The 24,053-nt window shown below is 44.1% G+C and overlaps 1 protein-coding gene across 1 annotated transcript in view; it reads left to right on the top strand.

Moving 5' to 3' along the window:
- Positions 1–20,904, top strand: part of TNN (tenascin N) — a 30,950-nt gene extending 10,046 nt beyond the window's left edge. The window contains exons 4-18 of the mRNA XM_065674149.1: positions 1,412–1,867; positions 2,841–3,218; positions 5,886–6,149; positions 7,050–7,235; positions 7,776–7,865; positions 8,096–8,359; positions 11,235–11,498; positions 12,179–12,439; positions 15,619–15,749; positions 16,260–16,392; positions 17,265–17,416; positions 18,475–18,571; positions 19,249–19,416; positions 20,065–20,228; positions 20,447–20,904. Of these exons, the coding sequence (XP_065530221.1) occupies positions 1,459–1,867; positions 2,841–3,218; positions 5,886–6,149; positions 7,050–7,235; positions 7,776–7,865; positions 8,096–8,359; positions 11,235–11,498; positions 12,179–12,439; positions 15,619–15,749; positions 16,260–16,392; positions 17,265–17,416; positions 18,475–18,571; positions 19,249–19,416; positions 20,065–20,228; positions 20,447–20,593 (3,108 nt within the window). The 5' untranslated portion in view covers positions 1,412–1,458 and the 3' untranslated portion in view covers positions 20,594–20,904. The remainder of the gene's footprint in view (positions 1–1,411; positions 1,868–2,840; positions 3,219–5,885; positions 6,150–7,049; positions 7,236–7,775; positions 7,866–8,095; positions 8,360–11,234; positions 11,499–12,178; positions 12,440–15,618; positions 15,750–16,259; positions 16,393–17,264; positions 17,417–18,474; positions 18,572–19,248; positions 19,417–20,064; positions 20,229–20,446) is intronic.
- The last annotated feature ends 3,149 nt before the right edge of the window (positions 20,905–24,053 follow it).

The following is a 24,053-nucleotide window of genomic DNA, read 5'->3' as shown; positions in this document are numbered from 1 at the left end:
GTAGCAGAGATAATTCCCTTAGATATATACAACAAGATAAAGAATTGTAAACTGAATCTTGAAATCTATACACCATTTTTGTTGATTTCAGTGATGATTTTGCTTGAAGAGAGATGCACCAGAGTGACTTGCAATATAGGTATAAGCAGGTATAATATGTATTTCCAATGGTGATGGATTTTAGCAGCCAAAGCCTCATGTTTCTGAGAATAAAGGGCACCTTCCTGTAGCTGTAGGGCATGAATATAATGGTAGGGATATCTCCAAAGTTTTGGCAGACATTTAGGAGATGTAAGGATGTTTCACAGAAACGGTTAATTTTTATTATAACTCAGGATGGCTTTCAGAAATGTGATGATAATGGAAACAGCAGAGGAGCTGAAAACTTAGTATGATTCTTTAGGAATGGAGTCCTCCTACTTTGTGGAGTATTATCTGGGGCAGCACTATTATCTGAGTTCAGATGTGCTGTTACTATGGATACCTACTGGCCAAATGCTTTCTAGTTATCACATTACCTAATTTAGCAATTAAATAATGATTTTTCTTCTAGTGCAATGAATATCATGACTTCTTAGTTAGTCACATGTGGTGGCATTTTGTATTTGCATTGTGTGATATGAAATTCTAAGCATTTGACCAAGTATGTATCACCCCCTGTACAGATCGACATCTACCATTAGTGCCAAAACTCAGCTTGTAACATCAAATAAACCAAGCCAACTAACAAATTAATATTTCTAACTTTACATTTTATCCTTCTACCCGTATTTGCTCAGTTTCTTCCCTCTTGTTATTCTTACCTCTAAGGTGTTAGTTTCTTAAGTCAAAAATCTCACCTGGTTAACAAAACAGTTTTGTTTCTGTTAAAGACTGTATCTGAAGACTTTAAGCTTAAATGTTTGGACTTCAGATTTGACCTCTAAATGTCAAGGCTTAGTTTTGAGACTTAATCAGCCCAAACCCATGCTCTTCTTATGTATTTATTTATGCAGGGTAGGAAAGAAGGAAGGTTTTTGAAATAGAAAAATAGGAAACAGATGGGTTTGCAACATCTTCTCACTCCATGTGTTAACAGATTTGCTCCAGTAACTTCTAAATCAACCTTCCCAATGCTGAGATAACAAATCAGATAACTGAGTCAAAGGAAAATAAACTTAACCCTTCAAGTGAATCCAGTGTTCAGTGCAGGTGCTCTACCAACCTAGTGCTGAACTAGGGCAAAACAAATAACTGTGGTTTGGGGTGTTTGTTGTTGGTTTTTTTTTTTGTTGTTTTTTTTTTTTTTGTTTGTTTTTTGGTGTTTTTTTTTTTGTTTTTTTGGTTGGTTGGTTGGTTGGTTTTTTTTAAATGAAATCATGAAAGCCAACTTTCTAAGCACACAGCTTAATTTCTTTTCTTCTTCTTGAAGCACCTGTGCTGTTTGAGGAGTCAGTGCTCCCTCTAAAAATCTGCCAGATGGATTTCCAAAGCTGGCTTGCCTTTCCAATGGGGGTATTGCTGTGCTGTGCTCTTCAGACATCTGCTATTCAACATCCTGCATCTCGCAACTGCACCAGCGGGGGTCAAAGAATATCCTTCAGCCACTCCTACAAGATTGACCTGCCCACATCCTCCCAGATTAAGGTGGAGGCAGATCCATTCCAAGAAGACAACAGCGGAGTGAAGCTAGATCCTGGAGAGGCTGAGGAAAATGAAGAGCAGAATATAACCTTTAGGCACAATATCCATGTGTATGCACCCAAAGGGGACTGTGAAACTTTGACCCACATTAAAGGTCTGCTTGAAAGGATAGAAAAACTTGAGAAAGAAGTGGCAGAGCTGAGGGAAGCTTGCAGCCCTGAGAAGTGCTGTGGAGGAAGCCGAGGTAAGTAAGAATTCCAGTACCTGTTCTTATGTCCCAGGTACAGCCTATTTACTGCAGAGATTTTGGGACTGGAATCCATTTGTCATGGTTATTGGGGGTTCTCTGTGAGTGAAATGTCCTAGCCCTACAGATGGGAAGGTGCTCTGGTTTCTGCGATGTGAAAGATCTGAAGGTCCCAAAATATGGTAGTATGTGCAGCTTCTGAAACCAGCGCAGGGGAAAAGTGGAATGGAACAAATTCTTGACTTTTACAGAGGTGGGAGGATTCGGTGGACAAATTCCTGGAGGACAGGAGGGTGGAAGATGAAGGCGGTACTTCTTGTTGCTGTCTTTTCCTTTCTTACTTTTGCCTTCATAATTGTGCAGTTGAGAATTTGTCTGTTTATTTCCTCCTTGACAACTGACTGAAAGAAGAGCAGAGTTTTTATGTTTTGTGGTGGCCACAGGCTCTGCCTGTGATCAAAGTTTTATACCACATGTCCTCTAAGAAAAGATTTAATGAACTAATGTTCTTTGGGGAATGGAGACAAGGAGAAGTGCTAAGGCTTTGCTTACATGAAAACTACAGGCGTATAACAGATGAGAATAATGTGCTCTCCATCTTTATAACTGTGGTGAGAAATGGTGAGCTTAAATTACAACTAGGAAGATTCAGGTTAGAGGTTGTGAAAAGCTTTCTAATTGGCTCTCTCGGGCAGTCATGGAATCTGCATTCCTGCTAGCTATGGACAAATGTGTTGGGAAAGGCAAGAGTGGAGCTGGTCCCTCTTTGGACCTGGGGCAGATGGAGATGGTGATGTCCTCAAGTATTTTTCAGCCCATATTTTCCACTTATATTTATGCTTTCCCTTTAATGACCTTGAGCACACCTTTTCACTACCTTTGCATTGCTATATTCCTAATTTTACTTGTTTATTTTCTCTCATCTGTGTGTCACACTTGCTGTTGTGCATCTGGGTGCTGCTCTGGCCAGATGTCTTGCATTGCAGTGGCCATGGGACATTCCTCTATGAGACGTGCAGCTGTAAGTGTGCTGAGGGCTGGGAGGGCAGTGACTGCTCCCGTCCTTCCTGCCCCAGCCACTGCAGCGGTCATGGGCGCTGCGATGGTGGGAAGTGTATCTGTGATGAGCCTCACTTTGGTGAGGACTGCAGCCATCAGCTCTGCCCTGAGAACTGCAGCAGCAATGGGATCTGCGACACAGCCGAAGGGGTCTGCCAGTGCTATGAGGAGTTCATCGGGGAGGACTGCAGTGAGAAACGATGTCCTGGGGACTGCAGTGGCAATGGGTTCTGTGACACAGGAGAGTGCTACTGCCATGATGGCTTCTTTGGCCTTGACTGCTCCCAGGGTAAGGCATGCCTGTGTGTTATTTCTCCCTTCACTCTTTTAAGCTGAGTTTTCTTTTCTATCTTCTGTAATTATTTGGTTAATGCCGTAGTAGCTAAGTGTGGGGTCAGAATGTTCTTCTCTGAGTTCCTGCTGGGCTAGGCATTGGTGACTGATCCTTGCTGTCAAGAATTGCCTGGAAACATTGTTGAATTGGGGAAAGGTGAAAAAGCCGTTAAAGACAGTGCTGCGCAAGTCTGCGTGTAGCAGCTGAAGGGAAAAACAAAACTGTATGGAGCCTACAATTGAAGAGGGAGACAGATTCTGTTTGTTGACATACAAATGAGACAGTAGAAGGTAAAATCATGTTTGCTGCAGTGTGCACTCCTTGCTGATAAGGTAGTTGATGTGATAAAACCTGTGAGGCAAAGGATGCATAAATCCTTTAAATAATCTCTTTTTGATGTGAGATCTTTGGGAAATTCTCCCTTATCCTGCTTTGCTACAAAGCAGTAGGATTTGCTTGAGAAGACCTGAGTGAGCTGACCTTGAGATGTGTGTTCGGCAGTTTCTACTTGACTCTGTGAAAAGCCTATAACCTTCATAGAACCACAGGTTGATACTCCATGTTTCAGCATTCAGCCTTTTACCCTGAAAGCCACCTTTCCTTCACTGTGTGGTCTAATCGTGCACAGCTCCTCATGAAGGAGAAGTAAGCAACAGACACACACTGAGCACCAGGTATTGCTCAGTAAGGGCTCGTAGTGACCTTGCTTTCAGGTCTTTTTTGCTCTGGGTCATCCCTCATCTCTCAGGCTTGATCTATCTGCTTAGAGACTTGTCTGTTATTTAAAATACTACTAGCTCAAATTCTTCATCCAAACATGAGGTCTGCATGAAAACAGGGTATTAGCCTGTGCTCTTCCTGGGCTTTGTTTACTGGCACTCCAAAATAACACTGTGGGATATCTGAAGATGAATAAATGAATACCTTAAAGCGACGGTATCCACAAAACCAGTTCTTTGATATCCTGGCGCAGTATTAGTTTAACCAGGAAGTCTTTGTGATGGTGCTGTAATCAGGAAATTGGAAAAGAAAATAAAGAGGGACACTCTGGTGTTCCCAGGGGAGCCAAGGTTCCCCACAAGCCCCCACGTGAGCTCTCAGCCCAGCACTGGATCTCTAAATGTGCTGCTCATTTCCTGCTTGCTTCAGCCATTAGGACCTCAGCCTGCTTCTGGAGCAGAAGCTGCCTGATGGAAAAAGGTTAATGAGAGTGAGCAGAACACAAAATGGACTCTGGCACGGCCCACAACCACCCGTCCTCCTAATTCACCTGAGCAATTGGTGCTGTGCCTCTGAACCTTTCTCTTCAGGCTGGGATGTCCTCGGCTGCTGGAGAGCAAGAGCAGGAGGTTTTCAAGGGTTACCAAGGCCAGGCAGTCGCCTCCTTCCCCTTCACAGCCCTGGCCCTCACCAGGCATGTTTTTATCATATCCTGAAGTGCTTGGGGTGTCATGTTGGCTGGAGAATATGGCTCTGGAGCAGCTTAGGGCAGAGCAAACAAACACATTGTAAAAGCAGATTCTCCCAGCCTAGAAAGTCACTGCCTTTGCAAGAAGCCCTTGTCAGAATATCCTGCTAGTAAACAAACCGTCCTAGGCATTGCCCTAAGAAGATGATACTGGTTTCTTACACTTTATCTCTTCAGAGAGGCAGATAGAATCTTCTGAACTATGCTTAGACAAGGGGTAAACCACATCACATGTGTTTAGGTTCTTTATTATGTTATTGCAAACATGGACTATTCAAATCTAGCTTCTGTATCATAAGAAAAGGCAGGATGAACATTATTGCATTTTGTGCAGAGTTATATCAAAAGCAATGGCATGCACATATGAAGGGTAGAATTCAGTGAATTACACAAGGGAATGAATGCTGCCTTTCAAGCTAGAAGAATTCCTGATATTATCTGACCTAATGTTGCTGACACATTCCTTTTTACAGGCACTTGCTGTCTGTTCTTTGCTATCTGTTGATGCCTTGCTAATGAAATACAGCTCATAGATGGTTTGATCAGTTTATGACTTGCTTACTTGTAATTAAAATCAGGTAAACCTTCTGACAGATGTTTTACATTGAATATTTTCAAGGGCTGCTTTCAAGACACTGCTGAGCTGTCTGTCTTGTGGCAAAATGGATAAGGCATTATTTGTGTCCTGAAATCTATTATGTGCAGTGGATTTGCCCAGGTGTCCTCCAGGGTGTGAGTTTCCATCAGTAGAAAAGCTCAGTTTTCTGCCTCTACCACAGAGAAGCTGTTCACCAGTTTTGAGGACCTGTTGACATTTTTGAATAACTGAGTAACAAGAAAAGAAGGTTTTGGCTTGTCTTTTTCTTCCTAGAGACATTGGAAGGGACAGCTTCCTGAGAACATTTTCCTCGTGCCAGTGTGAGTTTAGAAGCTGGAAAGAGTAATCCAGGAAATTACTGTATTTGTTACTGGCTGTAGTATTCATTTGTACTTAATGATAAGCTGTTGACCAGAAATGGACAAATCCAAGATGACTTCAGACTGGGGCTTCTAGTTCTGCATTCTCTCTGTATTCAAAATAGGTTTGAAAAAATGTCTCGCTTGGCCGTGTGACATCTACCTCATTGCAATGTTTTCCTTTGTTTCTCTTCCAGTGCTTGCTCCTCAGAACCTGCAGCTACTGAACTCCACAGAGAAGTCTCTGGCTGTCAGCTGGGATCCAATAACTGATGTAGATAATTACCTCATCAGCTATTATCCAGTGGGGTATGAGACACTGGCGAAACAAGTCCACATGCCCAAAGAACAGTTCATCTGTGAGATTGTGGGTCTCCGGCCTGGCACCATGTACAATATCACACTTTATCATGTGAAGAAGGGGATTGCCAGTGAGCCCAAGTATCTAGAAGCAAGCACAGGTAGGAGCAGGCAATATTCTTCAGTCAGAAGCTGTAGATCTTTAGATTCAAACAAGCAAATTGTTTGTCTTTGCAGGTTTGTAATATCATGTCTGAATGCAGGAGAGCACTTTTTCTTCCCAGCTTCAGTTGCAGTTTTCTGTCACTGATTTTTTTGATTTTTTTTTTTTTTTCTGGAAAAATAGAATTCTGTTCATTCTGTTCCCAGATATGTGTAATTAGGGCTGAATGTATTGCAAATTTTGCTTTACCTTGTCCAAATCCTACTTGCATTGGCTCCACTGAATTACATGGAATCTGTAATGTTTCCTGCTGTAAGAAGCAGGAGTAGAAGTGTACAAGATAAAGCCAGGGCGTTATTAAGAATAACATACTGTTTAACTGGGTGCAGAAGGGACTTTAAAGTAGACAGAATGTCATTCCTAGGTAATAATTTGCCAAACATGTCTGCAGCAGTGAGTTTTTCCTGATAGTCTCTTCCTAGGACTATATAAGCCTGGTGCTACTGAGGTCAGAAGATCAAGTGTCGAAAGACTGCATATTTGAAGCAGTCTCTGGGGAAGTGAAATGCCATTGTGTAAGCAGATGACATTATGCTGTCTGCCTGGACTTGGAAGAAACAGTTGAAAACATGATTATTTTGACATTTTTCTTGCTTCTAGCACAAGAAGTGGGAGCTGAGAGCCAGAAAACTCTTGAGTTGGAGTGTTACCATGGATAAAACCAAGACTGTTCAAACAATTATTGTGCGGTACCTGCTTAAGACTTCAGTTTGGCCCAGGAAAGTCTTGGGTCTCAGAAGCAGGTGGCTGGGCAGGGAGGACTATTTAACAACTTCCTATCTTATATTTACCATTTTGTGCTGATGCTGCTTCCTCAACCCTCTGCTGTTCTTCCCAGTTCTATCTGCACCCAGTGCTATCTGGATGACAGAGGAAATGGAGCACTCCCTGGAAGTGGAGTGGGAGAACCCACCAACAGATGTGGATTATTACAAGCTGAAGTTCAGATCCCTGGTGGAGATGGATGAGAAGCAGGTCATGGTGCCCAAAAGCAATGACCCTAAGAGCAGACACATCATGACTGGTGAGTACTTGTGGGTATGCCAAACTAGGCAGGGGCAGGAAGAAATCACAGGGGTGATTGATGGTCAGACCATAGTCCTGAGATGATGCTTCTCTCATGTGTGGATGACCAGTTTTCCTTCACCTTGTGCAAGCCATAGGCCAGGGTGAGATCTATTAGGGTTCCCCTATCTCATAACTGATGAGTGTTTTCAGAGGGAGAAAGCTTCTATGCCCTGTGGACAGGAAGCTTCAAGGCATATTAATTCAGCTTTAATTCTGTCCTTGATAGGCATAAAGCATATTCTGTTTCAGAGCTGGTAACACTGATGTTATATGGAAATCTCTGTTTGCTGCAGTCGGCGTATGCCCTCAAGGCAAGCCCAGACCAAAAGTGCTATCAAGGCATTCTTAAGACAAAAGCAAGTTAGGTAGAAATCTAATGTTTAAGTTCATCTCTGCTACAAACCTAGAACTGGAACAGACTAAACAAAATAGCTTTCTTTAAGAAAAAGATACTGTCTTCCCTATTTGTTGGTAACTTTCCTTTTGCTCTTTGTAGGCCTGAAACCTGGCACTGAGTACGAGGTCACTGTCATACCCATGAAAGACAATATAGAGGGGAAACCATCCTCAGTGAGTGGTAGGACTGGTATGTAGAAAGCTTCTTTAATGATAGTGATGTTTCTACAGGGTTTGGGGACAGATCTGTCACGATCTCAGCACAAAAGGTGCACAGTTGGCTGCTTCTTCATGCAGGACCTGCAGGCAGGTCTGCTTTAAGCTTGTCTACACTTTATTAAAAAATAAACCTAGCCCTAGCTCAGTCTTTCCCCTTGTTTAGCTGGAGATTCCTAATCCTGCACCTTGAAATCTTCTCAGGAGTTGATAGTCCAACCAACGTGGCAGCTGACCAAGTGACAGAAGATATGGCCACTGTCTCTTGGAATAAAGTTGAGGCTCCCATAGACAGGTACATGGTGAGATATACCTCACTTGATGGAGACGCAAAGGAAATAGAGGTGGGGAGTGAAAATGACATGGTCACCTTATGGGATCTGGACCCAGGCACGCAATACATCATCCACATCTGGGCAGAGAAGGGGCCCTATAGGAGCAAGAAAGCAAGCACCAGAGCTGTGACAGGTAAGTTGTAGCAGCAGTTGTGGTGGGAGGTGAGTTTGAAATTCAAACTCCATCAGCTTTACTTGTTTTTACTGAAGCTTCTTCTGATTTGCATGTGAGGCAAAAATTCATGTAGTTCTTCCTAGTGTGGTTGAACAGGTCTCCAGCTCAGCTTGAAGACTCTTTGTTTTGAGTCCTTGTGTATGGCAAGTCATCAGTTACTATTACTACAAAGAACAGTGAAACACAGCAAAAACTAAAGCCTCATAACTGGAATATGTAATTCATGTCTTGCCTTTAAAATGCCATAAACCACCTCCAGCTTTTCTTTGGGTGACTGTTGTAGCTTTTCCTAAAAAAGACAGGGGGCTCATACACATTTTGCCCAGACAGTCATGCCAGAGCATTTTCTAAAAAGGAAAATCACATTAATTTGGATCATGGCATAAATTAGGAGGGGAGTAAAATTTCCTGAACAGGATGTTTGGTTGCTGTCTCTTGATGACAAGAAGTTTCCATTGGAGGACGCTTGCAGTAGTGTCTGCAGCTGAGTTGGGAAATTCCTTAAGCCTCTGCTCAGTTCTTATACTCCACCCAGCCACTGTTCAATGTGGCCGTGGGTACAGCAGCAGTTTCTACTGACTATTTAGGAAAGTCTTATCTATATGCAATGTGCACTTCAGTAGCAGAAATTTCCTAGGGGAGTGTTTGGGATGCTCCACTCAGGATGTTAACCAACATATTAAAGCATATAAATTGGACTAGACACAAGAGCTGCCTCAGGGAATTTGTAGGACTGCCTGAAGTTCCCATCCAGAGGGGATCAGTAAGGATCAGTCAAATGCTTCATTAAGAAGCTCAGTCAATCACCAGCTTTCAATTGGTCCATTGTCTCAAGACAGCTCATGCTCTCACTGACACAGGGGACTGGCTGAGAGGCTTATGGACCACCCAGGAAGTTAAGAAGTTAAAAGCGCTGCATATGCATGCAGGCACAGCCCATACCCAGCTGCAGTACAATTATAACTAAAGAACGAACTTGATTTTTGTATCGCACAAGAAAATAATTAACTTGATTTTTGTTGTCACAAGTGAGGATCTTATGCTGCTAGCTAGCTGAGCTGTGATTATTCAAACACAGGTTCCCAGTGTGTGCCGCTCTAGGGTGACACAAAACACAAACAAGCTTCAGCATCTTTCATTAAAATGAATTTTCATCTTGCAAAAGAAGTGAAATTAGTACACACAGGTGGAAAATCACAACTTTTACAACCACTCATGTGTGATAAATCACAGTACAGCTAAGCTGATGTGTGGTAAATTACAGTGTGGCTGTTGGTTGTGCATTTATGCCCTCGAGTTTAAAGCCTGCAGCAGAATTAGAACTGCTGTTCCCAGAGTTTGGGAGGCATCTGTAAATCTTTCATTGCTCAGGATGCTAAGATGTGTTTAGCAGCTCAGTGAAGAAAAAAACCACCCAGCATGAAAAGCCCCATGCTCTGTGTGAAGATTGCATAAAGGCTGTTCTTGAAGGGCCACATTCCTGCAGGCTGTGTTGTGATAGTGACTTAAGGTTTGTGAAACCTAGTGGCATGTTTCCACCTGTGAAAGGGCAGGGGAATGACTGTAATAATGGGGGGAGATTGAAAGTGTCTTTTTTCTAGTGGAGAATGTGAACTTAGTTTTCACTAGTGCTGTTGTCTTGTTCTTCACCTTTAATCCTTTTCCCCCCAAAAATTACCAATCTAGTGTCCATGTAGCAGCCAGATGGCTGACAGAAGACACAGTCATGATCTTCTGGGGTAGGGACTGGCTTCCGATAGACAGATGTTTTGTCTCTCATCAAGTTAACTGATGGGGACACAAAGGATGTGGAGGTGGGAAGGACAAGAACATCACTGCTTTGACAGGACTGAAGTCAAGCAAAACAATGCCACTGGCCTCTCGGCAGACAGGGGAGCCCAGCAGACATCAGAGTTGTGATAGGTAGGAAGCTTTGCTTCACTATAAAATAATCTTGTTCCAGGAGAGGTGTATTTCAGACAGGGATTCTACACAAGTGATTTTGGTTTTTTTTTGGGTTAATTCCCAGACCAACTGAGGCAAGAGCTTGTGATCTTAAGAAGGATAAAGACATCTAGTTCTGCAAGGGCCTTCCTCTCTGTCTATGCAGGGCTGGCTGTATTTTTGTTGCTTCCCAACAGAAAGCCCTGCTCTTCCAAGTGTGAAGAGGAGACCTAGACCCAAGCTGAAATACCTTAGAATTGGTCACCTCCAGCTTTGTAGTTTAAGCCTATCACTGATAAGAAATAAAGGATGAGAAGTGGAAGAAATTGGTAGGGCCCTTGAAGAGAAGTAAGCGTAGCATCATTGGGAAAACTTGTGTTCTTTGCTCCTAACTGTTCCTGCAGAAATTAGCAGCCCAACACAGGGTCTTGCCACTTTGGCACTGACGTGCAGGTATGCTTACCGATGTATCAAGAATGGCAGGGTGTGCTAGCAGTTAGCACCTGTTTTTAAATCTACCTAGCACTGTATTCAACAGTACAAAATTATTTGGCTGCACAAATGGTGATATCCAATGGGACTCACTTATGTCAGTTGTTTACACTGCATGATCAAGACGCAGTTTATAGCTAAAGATAAAACTTCTATTAGATTTACCAGTTTAAGCTGGTAAAAAAACAAGCAGGCCTTTGGACACACAAACCTTTTTCAGGTCTTTTGGTCATAGAAACATTTCCCAAAACTCATCTGTTTTTTTCCAAATAGATTTCATAGTCTAATAAAGTGTACTGCCTCTGGCTATAGAACTTGTGTTGTTTGTGTCTTTAGACCATTATAATTACCGCAGCATTACACTAAAACGTTTAATAATTACAAATTTCACTTCCAGAAATTGACAGCCCAACTGAGCTGCTGACTGACCAAGTCACAGAGGATGCAATTACTGTTTCCTGGAACAAAGTCCAGGCTTCAATAGACAGATACAGAGTGAGCTACATCTCAGCTGATGGGGACACAGAGGAGAGAGAGGTGGAGAAAGACAAGAATGTCACTACCCTGGCAGGACTGAAGCCAGGCATGGAGTATGTAATTTATATCTGGGCAGAAAAGGGAAAACAACAGAGCAAGAGGGCCAGCACTGAGGCTGTGACAGGTAAGTGGGCAATAGATTTTAAGAGTGTAAGTTACAGTCCAGCTTTGCTTTAACACTGAATAAATCTATCCCAAGACACTTTCACAGTAGAGGGAGATTCAGGCTTAACAAGTCAAGACTTCAGGTTAGTGCATCTTGCTGTGAAACCTATTCAACATCACAACAGAGAGAACCTAGTTTACCTCTATGTACTACAAATGGGCCATGTTGAGAATACTAATAGGGATTAGGGAAAATGAAGCCTTTGCAGCAGTCTCTTATGTGTTCATATAGTCTTGTTTTATTTTAATTGCTTAATTTGTTTATCCTTCCTCATGGAATAAGGAAACTCTCAGTTCCTTTTTGCAGATTAATAAATTACAGTGCAGAGAGAATAACAGTAGGCCGGGATGCCTTTTCTTGCAATACAATGAATAATCCTGGTGCCTCAGTTGTTCTTACCAGGACTTTCCCCCTGTGATTCCAGTCCTGGTTAAGGAGGTGTAGGGATCTGCCGAGTGTGAGGGTTGCTGGTTTATAACAACACTGTAAAGCTAAGTATCTGAATCCATTGCAAGTGGTTGCAAGCACTTGAGACCCCTGCTCTAGGTCAGGATCTTGCTGAAGAATGGCGAGTAAATGTATATCTGGGTCATCTTAGTCTCTTAGCAAGAGTCCTTCCCTTCTAACTGTCTCTGCAGAAATTGACAGCCCGGCTCATCTAATGACTGACCAAGTGACAGAGGACACAGCCACCATCTCCTGGGACAGGGCCCAGGCTCCTATAGATAGCTACATGGTGAACTACACCTCTGGTGGCGACATAGAGGAGGTAGAAGTGGAAAAGAATGAGAGCACTACAAAACTGACAGGACTGAAACCTGGCATTGAGTATATTATCTTCCTCTGGGCAGAGAAGGGAACACAGCAGAGCAAGAAGATCAGAACTGAGGCAGTGATGGGTATTCCAGAAAATATTTTTGCTTCTACATGATACTGTGTTGTGGTGGTCTCACTTTCTGGCCTGTTGCAAAGCATGTGCTAGACACTGACTTGTCTTGGGACATCCATGCTACAGGCACCTTCAAGCTTCATATAAAGATGGTACTAAGTATATAGATATCTTTTTGAAAATAATTACTGCTCTTAATTGAGAAACTATTAGCCCAGAGTGAGCTTCACAGCACTTTGCTAAAGCACTCATCAGCTTTGCCTGCTCTTTTTGGTCTTCAGGTATGCTGACCTTAGCAAGTGTGGCTTAGCTCTGCCCCAGAGTATTACACTACTGCTGTTGAATCCTGTCTAAACTTAGGATGGCTCAGCTAGTGTCACTGATAAGAATAGTATTTATCAATGAACCAAGACTTGGAAGGAAACACCTCTATTTTAATTGTCTTCTCCCAGAACATGAAAAGGAAGCCTGGTTTGAGCCTGGATAAAGTTTCTTAACTATCAGTAATTTCCTTTGTATAATCAAGGCTTCTTGCTTGCAGAATCTGGCTGCATAGGCAGGCTGAAGACTGACTGGTTGGTAGAAGACACTGCTAGTACTTCCTGGGAATGAGGGGGGAGAGGTGGGGCAGGACACAGGTCTTGCTATCCCAATTATTTTTAAGCCAGATGTGGTGTGTATCATCTGTACCTGGACAGGGAAAGGAAGCAACCAGGCCAACAGGGCAGGCACAGACACTCTCATGGATGACCTGTGGAAATGCTGTGAAGTGATTTTTTTGTAGCTATGGAAGGAGGAATGTGCATTTTCACTACCCAGAGCAACCATAATGGAGACTGCTGATAAAGACGATTAAAGTGCAGATGTTGTAATAGAGTGACGACAGCTAATAGTACCCAGTTTATTTCACTAGTCCTTAGTCAAAAGCATGCCGTGCTTCATGTGCTGTTATCAAGCCTTGCAGTAACAGAGGTTTAACAACCAAAGTTAAATCATTTTAGAATAGGGAACAGTTTAAAATAGTTGCCTGCCCTTTGGCTCTTGACCTTAGACTGGTCCTAGCAAACTGCCAAGTTCCTGTTCAGCCAGCCATAAGGATTATGGTGTGCTGGGAACATTTCAGGGTCATTCCACTTCCACTGGCCTTGCCGGTACACTTTTTCTTAGTTTGTGACTCAAACTGGTGTGAGATAGAACAGTTGAAACTTGGATTTAGGGCAAGATGTCAAACAGCTCCCCAGCACTTACAGAGATCAAGGGCAGCTGGTGGAAATAAATGAAGATCTCTTGAGCACAAAAGAATGAACTAGAAATGCAAGGAGAGGTTCAGCAAATTGAAATATTGTTTGGTTGTTTGGTTTTTAGCTGGAATTAAAATGGAGACACCTGGAAATTTTGCATGAAGTGAAACTGCTGGGAGAGTGAATGCATTTAGCATTAGTAGGGTTAGCTTTGAAATACCTGCACAAAACACATGCACTTTTGGTGTTGGTGTTGTATTTCCGAAAGTAAGGGCACCTCTGCTAAGATAACACAACTTCTGAGGGGGAAAGAAATCCCAACATTCTCAGGGCGATGGCTGGTTATTCCCCGGCATTAAACCGGGCTGTGGCAGGGAGCTTTCTGCGGTGGCCTGCTGACCCGCGGAACCGCTGGCTGCCCCTTAAGAGCAGCGCGGTGAAACTGCAGATTAAGGCGGTGCTCCCAATCCCTTCCTTCTCGTGATGGATTTTGCGCGTTCTGGCGCCCTCTGCTGCCCAGCCGGAGGTGCACATGTAGTCAGCCTCTCGGAAGGTTTTCTGCCTCGTTTTACTGAAAGCAGTTTTTTAGTGGTCTCCCAGGTGAACCACGAGCTCATTAGGCAATGTACTAACGCCTAACTCGTGAGTCTAGTGAAAGATGGTCTTCAGTTATAAGGAATAGCCAGTGTGAACCAAAATGCTGTGTGAACTTTGGTGTTACTGTCCTTGCTGTTCTCCTTACGTTTGGTGGTTTGATTTCTTGTTCTCTGCCTTTGTAACTGTTTTAAGCAGTAACCCTACACACGAGGAGTGCAGCATTTCCTGGGAGAAGCCACTCTTCTCATTTATCTAAGGCATAGCTGGACCTTATCTTTCTCCGTGGCCTTTTCACAATGTAGTATTTCACTGATGCATTGTAGTTGTTAATGCTTATCCTCGTAGCACTCTTCAAGGTCTTGAAGAAGTTGTTAGAAGTGTTGTTGCCTGGTTTACATAGAGAAGAATTAACAGACAGTGACATACCTGTAGTCCCCCAGGGGAGCTGGGGGGAAGAGGAGAGAATTGAGATGAATTATTCAGTTTTAATTTTCTATAAACTCAGGTCTACTTCAGGGTTGGAGCAAATCTGTGGGCTCTTGCCTACCAAGAGCCTTCTCTCTAAAACTTGGAAAGCCAGACAAACCTCGCTACTTAAATTGTTTTCCTTTAGATGTTACCAAAGCATATAGGAAGTAGCAAGCACAAGATGAAAATTAGGCAGATGCTGCTTCCATTGTTGTTACTGCCAAATGAGCTTTTGTCTAGGGAAGCACTTCAGTCCTCTTGTAGGTATCTCATAAGACACTTTTTGACAACTGCTGTGAACTGGCATTGCTTAAAAATAATCATGTTGTTCTTCCTTATGTGAATTCGAACAGTCTGACTGCACAGGGAAAATCTGGCTAAGCTGGTGAAGGAGCTGGTGTCCCATATACAGCACAGACTGAACTGTAAAGCTGTGCATTTCTTTGTATTCCTGTATTTACTAAAGGAGGCTAAAGCATGACAATAAAGCTTATGAAGTCATTCTTCATCTGCAGTAGGGAAACAAGGCATAGGGCCACTCAGCCAGCAACACTAGGGCTATGCTCCAGGACTGGGGTATAGAGCCCAAGACTGACCTGTCTGTGAATGCTTCTTGGATATGAGTCTGATGGGGATTTCTAGGGCAGCTGTGTTGAGCTTCTGGGCCCTGAACAGTTGAACCAACTACAGGGCTCACAAAGCATTCCAAACCAGATCTGTAGCAGACCTTGCCATGTTTGGCTTCTGCTGCTTGCTAGCTATGCAGCTCACTGGGTAGTTTCTGTACTTCCCAGTTAACAGGCTCTGAAAGCTCAGCCAAGTGCTGCACTGCAGTTGGTGTCTTTTGTTTATACGATGAGACTTGAATTTTCTTTTTCAATAGAGATTGATCCTCCCAAGAACCTCCATGTCTCAGATGTGAGTCATTCTGCTGGTGTGGTTACCTGGACTCCTCCTGCAGCACAGATTGATGGCTACATTCTGACCTACCAGGGTCAAGATGGCACAAGCAAGGTACAGCAAATTCCTCAGTCCTGCAGACCCCACTGAAATCACCCCTATGACTATGGGCTCTGCCAATTGGGTCTCATGGCTATATAGACTACAGGAAAACAATTTTGGAGGGGAATCTATGCTATCCATGGCCCAGGGAAGAAGAGCTTGAGGAAGGACATGTCACAAAGTCCCTCCACAGCTTCTACTCAAGACAGTAGCACCTCTTCCCAACAGATCTCTAGGTGAAGAGAACATTTTTACTTCTGTTTCCTAAACTCTTTATTACCTGGAGAGGCAGCCCTCACTGGGGATAGGGTGTCCTCAGAGTCCTAGAGGTGTTCCTTGAGACTTTGCCCCAAGTCTTCCTTCGAGGAGATGGTCTCCATGTTTCAAGAAATACAATGAACGTGCCTGGCTGAACTCTACAAGAGAAACCTGTAAATGCATATGGAGAATGAGGCACTGTGGTCCAGGAAAGCTAAATGCCATTGAGAGTTGGGTTGACCTTTGATCTGTTTTATTTGGCAGGAAATACAGCTCATTCCTAGTGAGCAACAGTTTGTACTGGAGGGACTGGAACAAGGAGTAAGGTATACCATCTTTGTGATGGCCTATAAGGGAGATCGCCAGAGCAGAAAGACAGACAGTACCTTCTCAACAGGTAGGAATTGGCCTCTGGTGTTGCACTTTTCCCTGTGTTCTACAGCTGTTGTGTTTTATATGTAATATAAATAATATGTATATTAATGACCTTGTATAACAAAGGTCAGAGGTGGAGTTCATGTTCTACAGATGCACTGGGAAACTATGATCATAAGCAAACCATGGAGCAAGTCAGTGATGTATCTCCTGACTGGGCATCCATTCTAAGCCGCTCCATCTGGAGCCTTGTGAAACACAATGGGGTAGTGTGAGTAGACGTTTCTCATTGTGGTCAGTGCTGCTGGCAAGCCTTGCTAGCCAAGCATGGGACAAAGCCTGAGGGTGAGCTGCCAGCGGGCAGGCGATGTTATGATACACTTAGAGATCTTTCTGCACCATCCTAGTAATGATAGGGCACAGCAGTTTAAGTACTCCCATGGCACTGTGTAGCTGCCCAGGTTTTCATAGCTCAGAAAATGCACACCCAAATGGCAATAAATCAGACAATCTCATGCCAGCTTGCTGTGGAAGCCTCTCGTACTGTGGCAGTGCTGACAGGGATTGCCAGTTGTGGACAAATTGTGAAATGCAGAGACATTACAGTCGCTATTTACTGGTATTCCCACCCTCACAAACAAGGGCTCCCTCTTCCTGCTCTCACTGAAACCCAAAACTGCATCTCTTGCAGCCTCTGGGGACCCCATCCATGCATCAGTTCCTAGGAAGTAGGGAAGGCTGCCAGCAGCAAGATGCAGCTGTGCACGGTGAGGGCTGCTGCTTTCTTTACTTGTCTTTACACTGTCCTTAGGAGATCCCTCAGGGTGTGAAATGCCTCCTGCAGCTCTATAGCCTGCTTTCCTGATGTGAAATTTTCTCTTTCCGTTTTTGCAGTTAGCTCCCTCTACCCGTATCCCGCAGACTGCAGCCAGATGCAGCAGAATGGAAATACATCCAGTGGCATGTACACCATTTACCTGAAAGGGGATGGCAGCAGGCCAATGCAGGTGTACTGTGACATGACCACTGATGGAGGCGGGTGGATAGTGAGTGCTTCTCTGCTCCTCTTTGTTTTTCATCACTGTGATCTAGTACTGGTGTTTGCTGGGGCCCTACTGCAGTACTGTGTTTCAGCTCCTGCCTTTATTGAGTGGCATGTTTCAGGAAGGGTGGTGGATGCTGATGTATCCCCTTAGGCTGTCAGTAGGAATGCTATGGGAGACTGAATGAGCAATAGCATTTTTCATTGTCGGTTGCAAATGCCACGCAAGTTTGTATTATTGTTGATTGAGGGCAATGGCTGAGTAATGACAGCTTCATGTGTTACTTATGCAAGTGAGAGGTCATGGGCTGTTTTATGAGAGTGATTCAGCCCAGTGGTAAGATGAGGTAGTGCAGCTTAGCCTAGCTGCCTTTCACAATGAGTTAACTGAACTATATTATTTCGACCACAGTATAATGTTATATGTATGGACAATTAACACCCTTCAGCTGAACTCTGTTAGTATTTTAAATACTAGTGCTGTGAGCATGCACTTGAACCCTGACCACACAGAAGCTGTTGAGTGGCTCAAAGGAACCTGGAGGCAGAAACACAGATGCTTTGAAGTGGGGAATGTGTATGAACATGCAGTGAATCTGAGGTTCTCAGATAGCTGTCTCCCTAAATTAACCAAATAAAAATACCTTTATTCCCCCTTTTACCTTTCATTTTCAGGGATAAGTGATTTTCTGCACTATAATAAGTTGTGTGTTACTGCCCAAATCCCTCTGATTTTGCTAAAGTTTAGAACCCCAAATGTCTCATGGATCTTGTCTCTTCGATCATGCTCAGATTGTGATGTCCACAGGCATTTGTGAAAAGTAAACTGCATAATCTGCACAACTTACTATTCACTCTAGTGCTTACTTGCAGTCAGAAAATGGAAATGAATCCCTGTGTGTGCCCTGCTCAGGTGCAGTGTACCATCAGCGACAGTTGCTTGCTCTTGAATGTTTCACCTTTTCAATTGTGTTTGAATCGGGGTGAGCATTTCTCATATCCCTCCTCCTCGTCTCTCCTCAGCCTGTCATGAACTGTCACTTAGCAATCCTTGCTTTGCAGGTGTTTCAGAGGCGGAGCACTGGTGAGGTGGATTTCTACCAACGCTGGAAAAATTATGTGGAAGGATTTGGAGATCCCACAGGGGAATTTTGGCTTGGTACAGTATATAGGTGTGACCAGTGAAGAGCTGAAGATTAGCTTTGTAGAAGCACCTAAATGCTGAAATATCCACCCCTCGAGGCTGCAGTTTTGAGCTGTCAGCTTTTGTGTCTTCCTTAGAAACGCCAGTGAAGCACTGAGAAATTTCTAAAGGGTCACTGTGTATTTCAGCGGACATCTTTGGGCTTTGGAACAGTCCCTGAGCAAGCCAAACTCTGCAAAGGTTTATTTCAAGCTTGTGTGCCCCTATGAGAGGGGTAATAAAGAAATTGCATTCATGAAAATGCAAATACCAGGATACTACCCAAAACTTGGTGTACTCAGTCATCTTTTGTCTGTCTTGTTTTGTTAGTGACCTTTGTATCAAAGAACCCAGCACTAAATAGGTCAAGGTCTTTGGAGCAAGGGTCTTTAAATGTTCTGGGAAAAATAATGCTGTGCTACAGCCAGGCTTCTGATGGTTTAGGCTGTTCAGTTTTTTCTAATACTGCTGTCTCTTGCCAGAAAATGAGATAAGACAGCTTAAACTTAGCAAAACATCATGACAGCATCAAGTAGGGAAGGAGGGAGGCAGGAAATATCTGATTTAACCAAAACGGCCACAGGGTGAGAGTCTAGGACTGCAAAGGTGAACAGGCTTTTCCATTTTAACAGTAATGATTTTTTTTCTCCTAGGTCTTGACAAGCTGCACAATCTCACAAGCAACAGTCCCATTCGCTACGAGCTCCGTGTGGACTTGCGGACAGCCAGTGAATCTGTCTACGCTGTCTATGACTTCTTCCAGGTTGCCTCAAGCAGGGACAGATACAGGCTGTCAGTGGGAAATTACAGAGGCAATGCTGGTGAGGAGTGTCTTGTATTTGTGCTGTCTCTGCCTAGCACAGGGAAGCAAATGCTGGGACCTGTGTATTTGTTTTGCCAGTAACATGGGAGCTCATTAGGTCAGGTTAGATCAGATGTGGTTTGCTTTGAGAAGTCTGTACTTCCTAGAAAGGCTAAGGAGAGTATGCTCACAGGCCTGTCTCCTGCTGAAGATGGGGAAAAATAGCTGCTTTTCCATGGGGAAGAGAGGGCCCTGTAACCTGGTGAAACACCAGCTGAAAAGGCAGACTGTGCTGGTGGTGGAGCAACTTTTGGGGCTTCCTGGCTGAGAAGTGCAAAGAGAATGGCTTTTGTTCAGGATGGAAATTTGCTCAACAGCAATAGTTATCCTGGTGCCTGGCTTCTGCCACTTGTAAATCCTTGCCATTGTGTCCATAGTCTTCTACTTAACTTTTAAGATCTATCCTCTTGCCACAAGGTTTAGATCTTCACCTGCTCCTGGACATGCCCTCTAATAGCAGCCCTTGAGAAATTTTTGTCTGATCTATCCTGTGCTATTGCTTTTCCCCTTACATGCCTGCTGTGTTCTGCCTGAAGGGTGACTAAGCCATCAGGCTGAGCAACTGTATTATCTTACTTCTAATCATGTCTTTCATCTCCTCTCTTAGGGGATGCAATGACCTACCACAATGGCTGGAAGTTCACAACATGGGACAGAGACAATGATGTGGCTCTCAGCAACTGTGCTCTGACACACCATGGTGCGTGGTGGTACAAGAACTGCCACTTGGCCAACCTCAATGGGAAATATGGGGAGAGCAAACACAGTGAGGTGAGTGGCAGAGCTCTGTTAGGTCTTCTCCCTTGCCTTGAGGAAACATATGGAGGTGATGTCTCTCCTTGGAGCAGGAGAGATTGCCCAGGCTATCTTATCTCATTTCATTTGAAAGGAAAGTGATCCATAAGCAAACTTAGGTAAGGGGGCAGTGTTAGGCTCCTAACTTGTGGTCTAGGTGCTTTAGTAAAAGAAATTTCTTGGTCTTTTCCCAGGGTGTGAATTGGGAGCCATGGAAAGGCCATGAATTCTCCATTCCTTTCACCGAGATGAAGATCCGTCCTCAGTCTTCCAGTAATGAGCCAGTCCTGGGGAGGAAGAAGAGGTTTCTATTAGGGAAGAGGAAGAAGACCAGGGCTTAAACTGAACTCGGTGCAGGACAGTACCTAAAGATAATGATTCAGTATTTCTTAACAAAAAGTTAGATTCAGATAGCTTTCTTCAATACGTTGGAGACAATCACTGATCAACATGCACCCAGAGACCTCTGGTTCTGCAGCCCAGCCTGCTTCCAGCCTTTGGAGCTTCTGACGGCCGATCTGTCAGAGGCTGGGAGGGGACTTGTAGCTGCCCTGTTTGGCTAAACATACATGACAAGGACCAACTTGATCCAACATATGCAACTTATGTGAACTTTACATAAAACAAGCTTTAATACATGCTGGTTTTTTTTTTCCAAAACCCAAGGCTGCTGGGTTCTCTTAATTCTGTCCCTTTCTGGTGCTATCCACTTCAGGTGTCAAAAAAGTCAATTTGAACCCACCAAAAAATAATACCCCCCCTTAATTTACATCAGGGAGAACTTTCCTGAGACTGTCCTTTCTCTATGTGTTAGTCTGTGGTCTTCTTTTCCTTTCCTCTTATCATCCAGAGTACATTTTCTACTCTTCTTCCAGGCAGAGCTGGGTTTTGGGAAGTGCTGCTCTGTTGGCAAAGCTCATTAACCCAGGTGAGATCTGTAATCTGAGTTTCTCGACCTCCAATATTACACCTTTCCAGGTTAAAATCCTGCTCTCTATTTTGCTTGTCATTTCTTGTCCCCCAGCACAAGGGAAAGCATAGGGAGATATGCAGTAAATTAATGCTCACACTCCTGGATAAGGCCCAGAACAGGGTGAGTGTAAGAGCTATACTCCTGCAAGCTCTGCTCTCCATCCCAAATCTGCTTTCCTAAGAGGCCACTTGCAGGCCATGAACAAAATTCTCTGTGTCACTGTCTTATCTGCTGTCTTCTTCCTTTTCATTAGCAGCATGGTAGCTAGTGATGCTGAAATGATAATGCCTGTCATCTGCCTTTGAATCAAGCATCTCTTGAGTCAAACCAGTCCTGCATGTTCTCCCTTGGGCCCCAGTGCATGGCTTCACATTTGGCTCCTTTTTATCTCACAGCCATAAAAGGTGAGTTTTATTTTCTTTCTGTGAGCAGATATTAGAATTCTGGACCACCAGCTGCAGCCAGGGAAGAAGTATGAGCTCACAAAATGATGCTTGCTCAACGGGTTCCTTATCTAAGCAGATTGGCCCATGATTGTCTTATGTCTTAATGGCCTTTTCTATCCTCGTGCTAAGCTGAGTAATACATTTTAAAGAATCCTGTCCGGACTTTTGAGGAATTAATAAAACTGCAAATAAAGCAGCTCTTAAAATATTCTTGTCTTTGCTTTGGGTGGCAGAATTATTCTTCTGCCCATTTAAACTAAGCCTCCATTATGGAGACGGAGCAACACTCAGACCCAGACTGGAGCTGTGACAATTCTTGGAAGTTCTGTTCCAAACCAGGGATGGAGGCTGTGTGATCTCTTTGTGACTTAATACTGCCAAGCAATTAACTGATCTGTGGTTGCTAGGACATGGCTGAGCAGAGCTAGCTAGAGAGCTGTCTCTCAAAGGAGAGTACTAAATTCTTCGTTGTACTTTCAGGGCTGTGGATCTGGTGTGGGTGGGCAAGTAGAGACCCATCTGAGCTGTGTTAGGCTATCCAAGCCCTGGGCTGGGAGGAGACTAATAAAGGGAGGAGAGGAAAGGAAAAGTGCATTTGAAGTGTTCTGCAGGCTCTGTTCTAAGAGCATGAGAGAAAGGACACAGGAAAATAAGGGCTCTTGACTGCAGTGAAGTGATTTCTCCCTGTCGCCTGGAGGCGAGGACAGGTTTCGCTCTGTTGTTCAGTTTAAGGGCACGGTGTAGACAGCAGGAAGCTGACCAAGGTGGGCCAAACGACCAGCCTTATACACAGCCACTCTAAAAGCGTATGCTCTGAAAAAAAGCAGGCATGACTGTTTCCAGCAGTGATTTCTTCTGCTATGGCAAAACACAATCCCTGTCTGAAGCTGTATCTTAGCTAGGAACAGGGAATATTCTCTTAAGTGGCACCAGCTTTGTATTTCAGTGATTAAGGTAAATGAGACACCTTATTTGCAGTTTCTGAGAAGGGTTTACTTGCTCGTCCTAACTGTGGGTCCCTCCTGCACCAGGCAGGGCAGTCAAGTTCGCGGTTGCTGGAAGACCACTGCGAGAAGTCAGTGTTTCGAACAGCCACAGGATGGCATAATTTCTTCATGCTAGTGCAGGAGAGACTTCGCTGTAACCAGCTGTTCTCTGTGGAAAGACCATTGGGGGGTTAACCAGAGCCTGTCCTACAGCTTTGGAAGCCGGGACTGCTCAGGTAATGCAGTTTGTTTGCCTTAAGGAACTGGCTGTTCTGGTTTCAAGGCTCAGCCTGGTTGGGATAGTCCTGTAAGAAAAATTCACATTCTCTTTTACCCTTGTTTTGCTGCAATACCCAATCCTGTTAACAGTGATGCCTTAGGACAGTCAGGTTCTTAAAACCTTTGCCTTGCCCTAAGATCACTTAAAATTTATACACTGGTTTGCAACAAGTCTAGAGGCAGAATTTCAAATACCAGAAGGATCCTTTCTTCCTTGGCATCCGTGTTGATGGGGACTCTCCTGTTGCTGGGTCCCACCAGCCAGAATACATCCATTGTGAAACATCTGGGGTGCAATACAGTCAGTGCTGCCATGGGGAGAGAGGTGGCAAATTCTTCACCCACCTCCCCCCAGTCCCTGCATTTATCCAGGAGCAGGGAGAAGGTGTGCCTCCTCCCAAAGATTTTGCACTCTGAATGGTGTGATTTGGAGAGATGAGTCTTATTTCACTGGTCGGTTGCTTGGAAAGGAGTGGTGTTACTTCTCTTTGCTGCTCAAGGCACAGTGCCTTGTTGACTGAATAAACAGAGTAATAGTGAAGATTCAATTCTCCCATCTAAGTGGGGTTTGATGAGATTGTGTGGGCAATTTTTGCATCCCATTCATCTCTGGACTGCTCCAAGATGCTCAGCTTCACCCCTGCCTGTTTCTAACCCAGGAACCTTCCCTTCCCTCTGCAGCCCACACTACCCAAGAGCACCTGGCCCTGAATATGGTGTGCAAGGCTGCCATCCTGGGAGAAGCAAGGTGTGCACCGATCGTTTCTATCCCCACCCCCCCAGCCCCTGCCAAGTGTGTCTCTAACATTTCTAGCTGTTTGTTGCTGCAGTCCTGACATAAAACATTCCAGGGCCTGAGCTCTGTGGGCTTATATGCATCTTGGTGCATCACCCAGCTGAGAAGCATGAGAAGGAAAGGCTCTAACCAGCAGAGGTGTGTGCCTGGTCCTGTGACTTGCCAAATGCAGATGATGGCGATGCTATGAAATACTTATCTGATCAAAACTGACTGGGGTTTATGCTGCTGATCCTCTACAAGGAAAAAAACCTCCCTGTAGCCCACCTCCTGCAGTGCACAAGTACTTCCTACTACCTTTCACCCTTGGGTAGAGCGGCT

The sequence above is a fragment of the Lathamus discolor genome, chromosome 3, assembly GCF_037157495.1.
Source record: "Lathamus discolor isolate bLatDis1 chromosome 3, bLatDis1.hap1, whole genome shotgun sequence".
Lineage (NCBI taxonomy): Eukaryota > Metazoa > Chordata > Aves > Psittaciformes > Psittacidae > Lathamus > Lathamus discolor.
The sequence above is the reverse complement of the archived record's forward strand: the minus strand, read 5'-3'. Positions and strand labels throughout refer to the sequence as shown.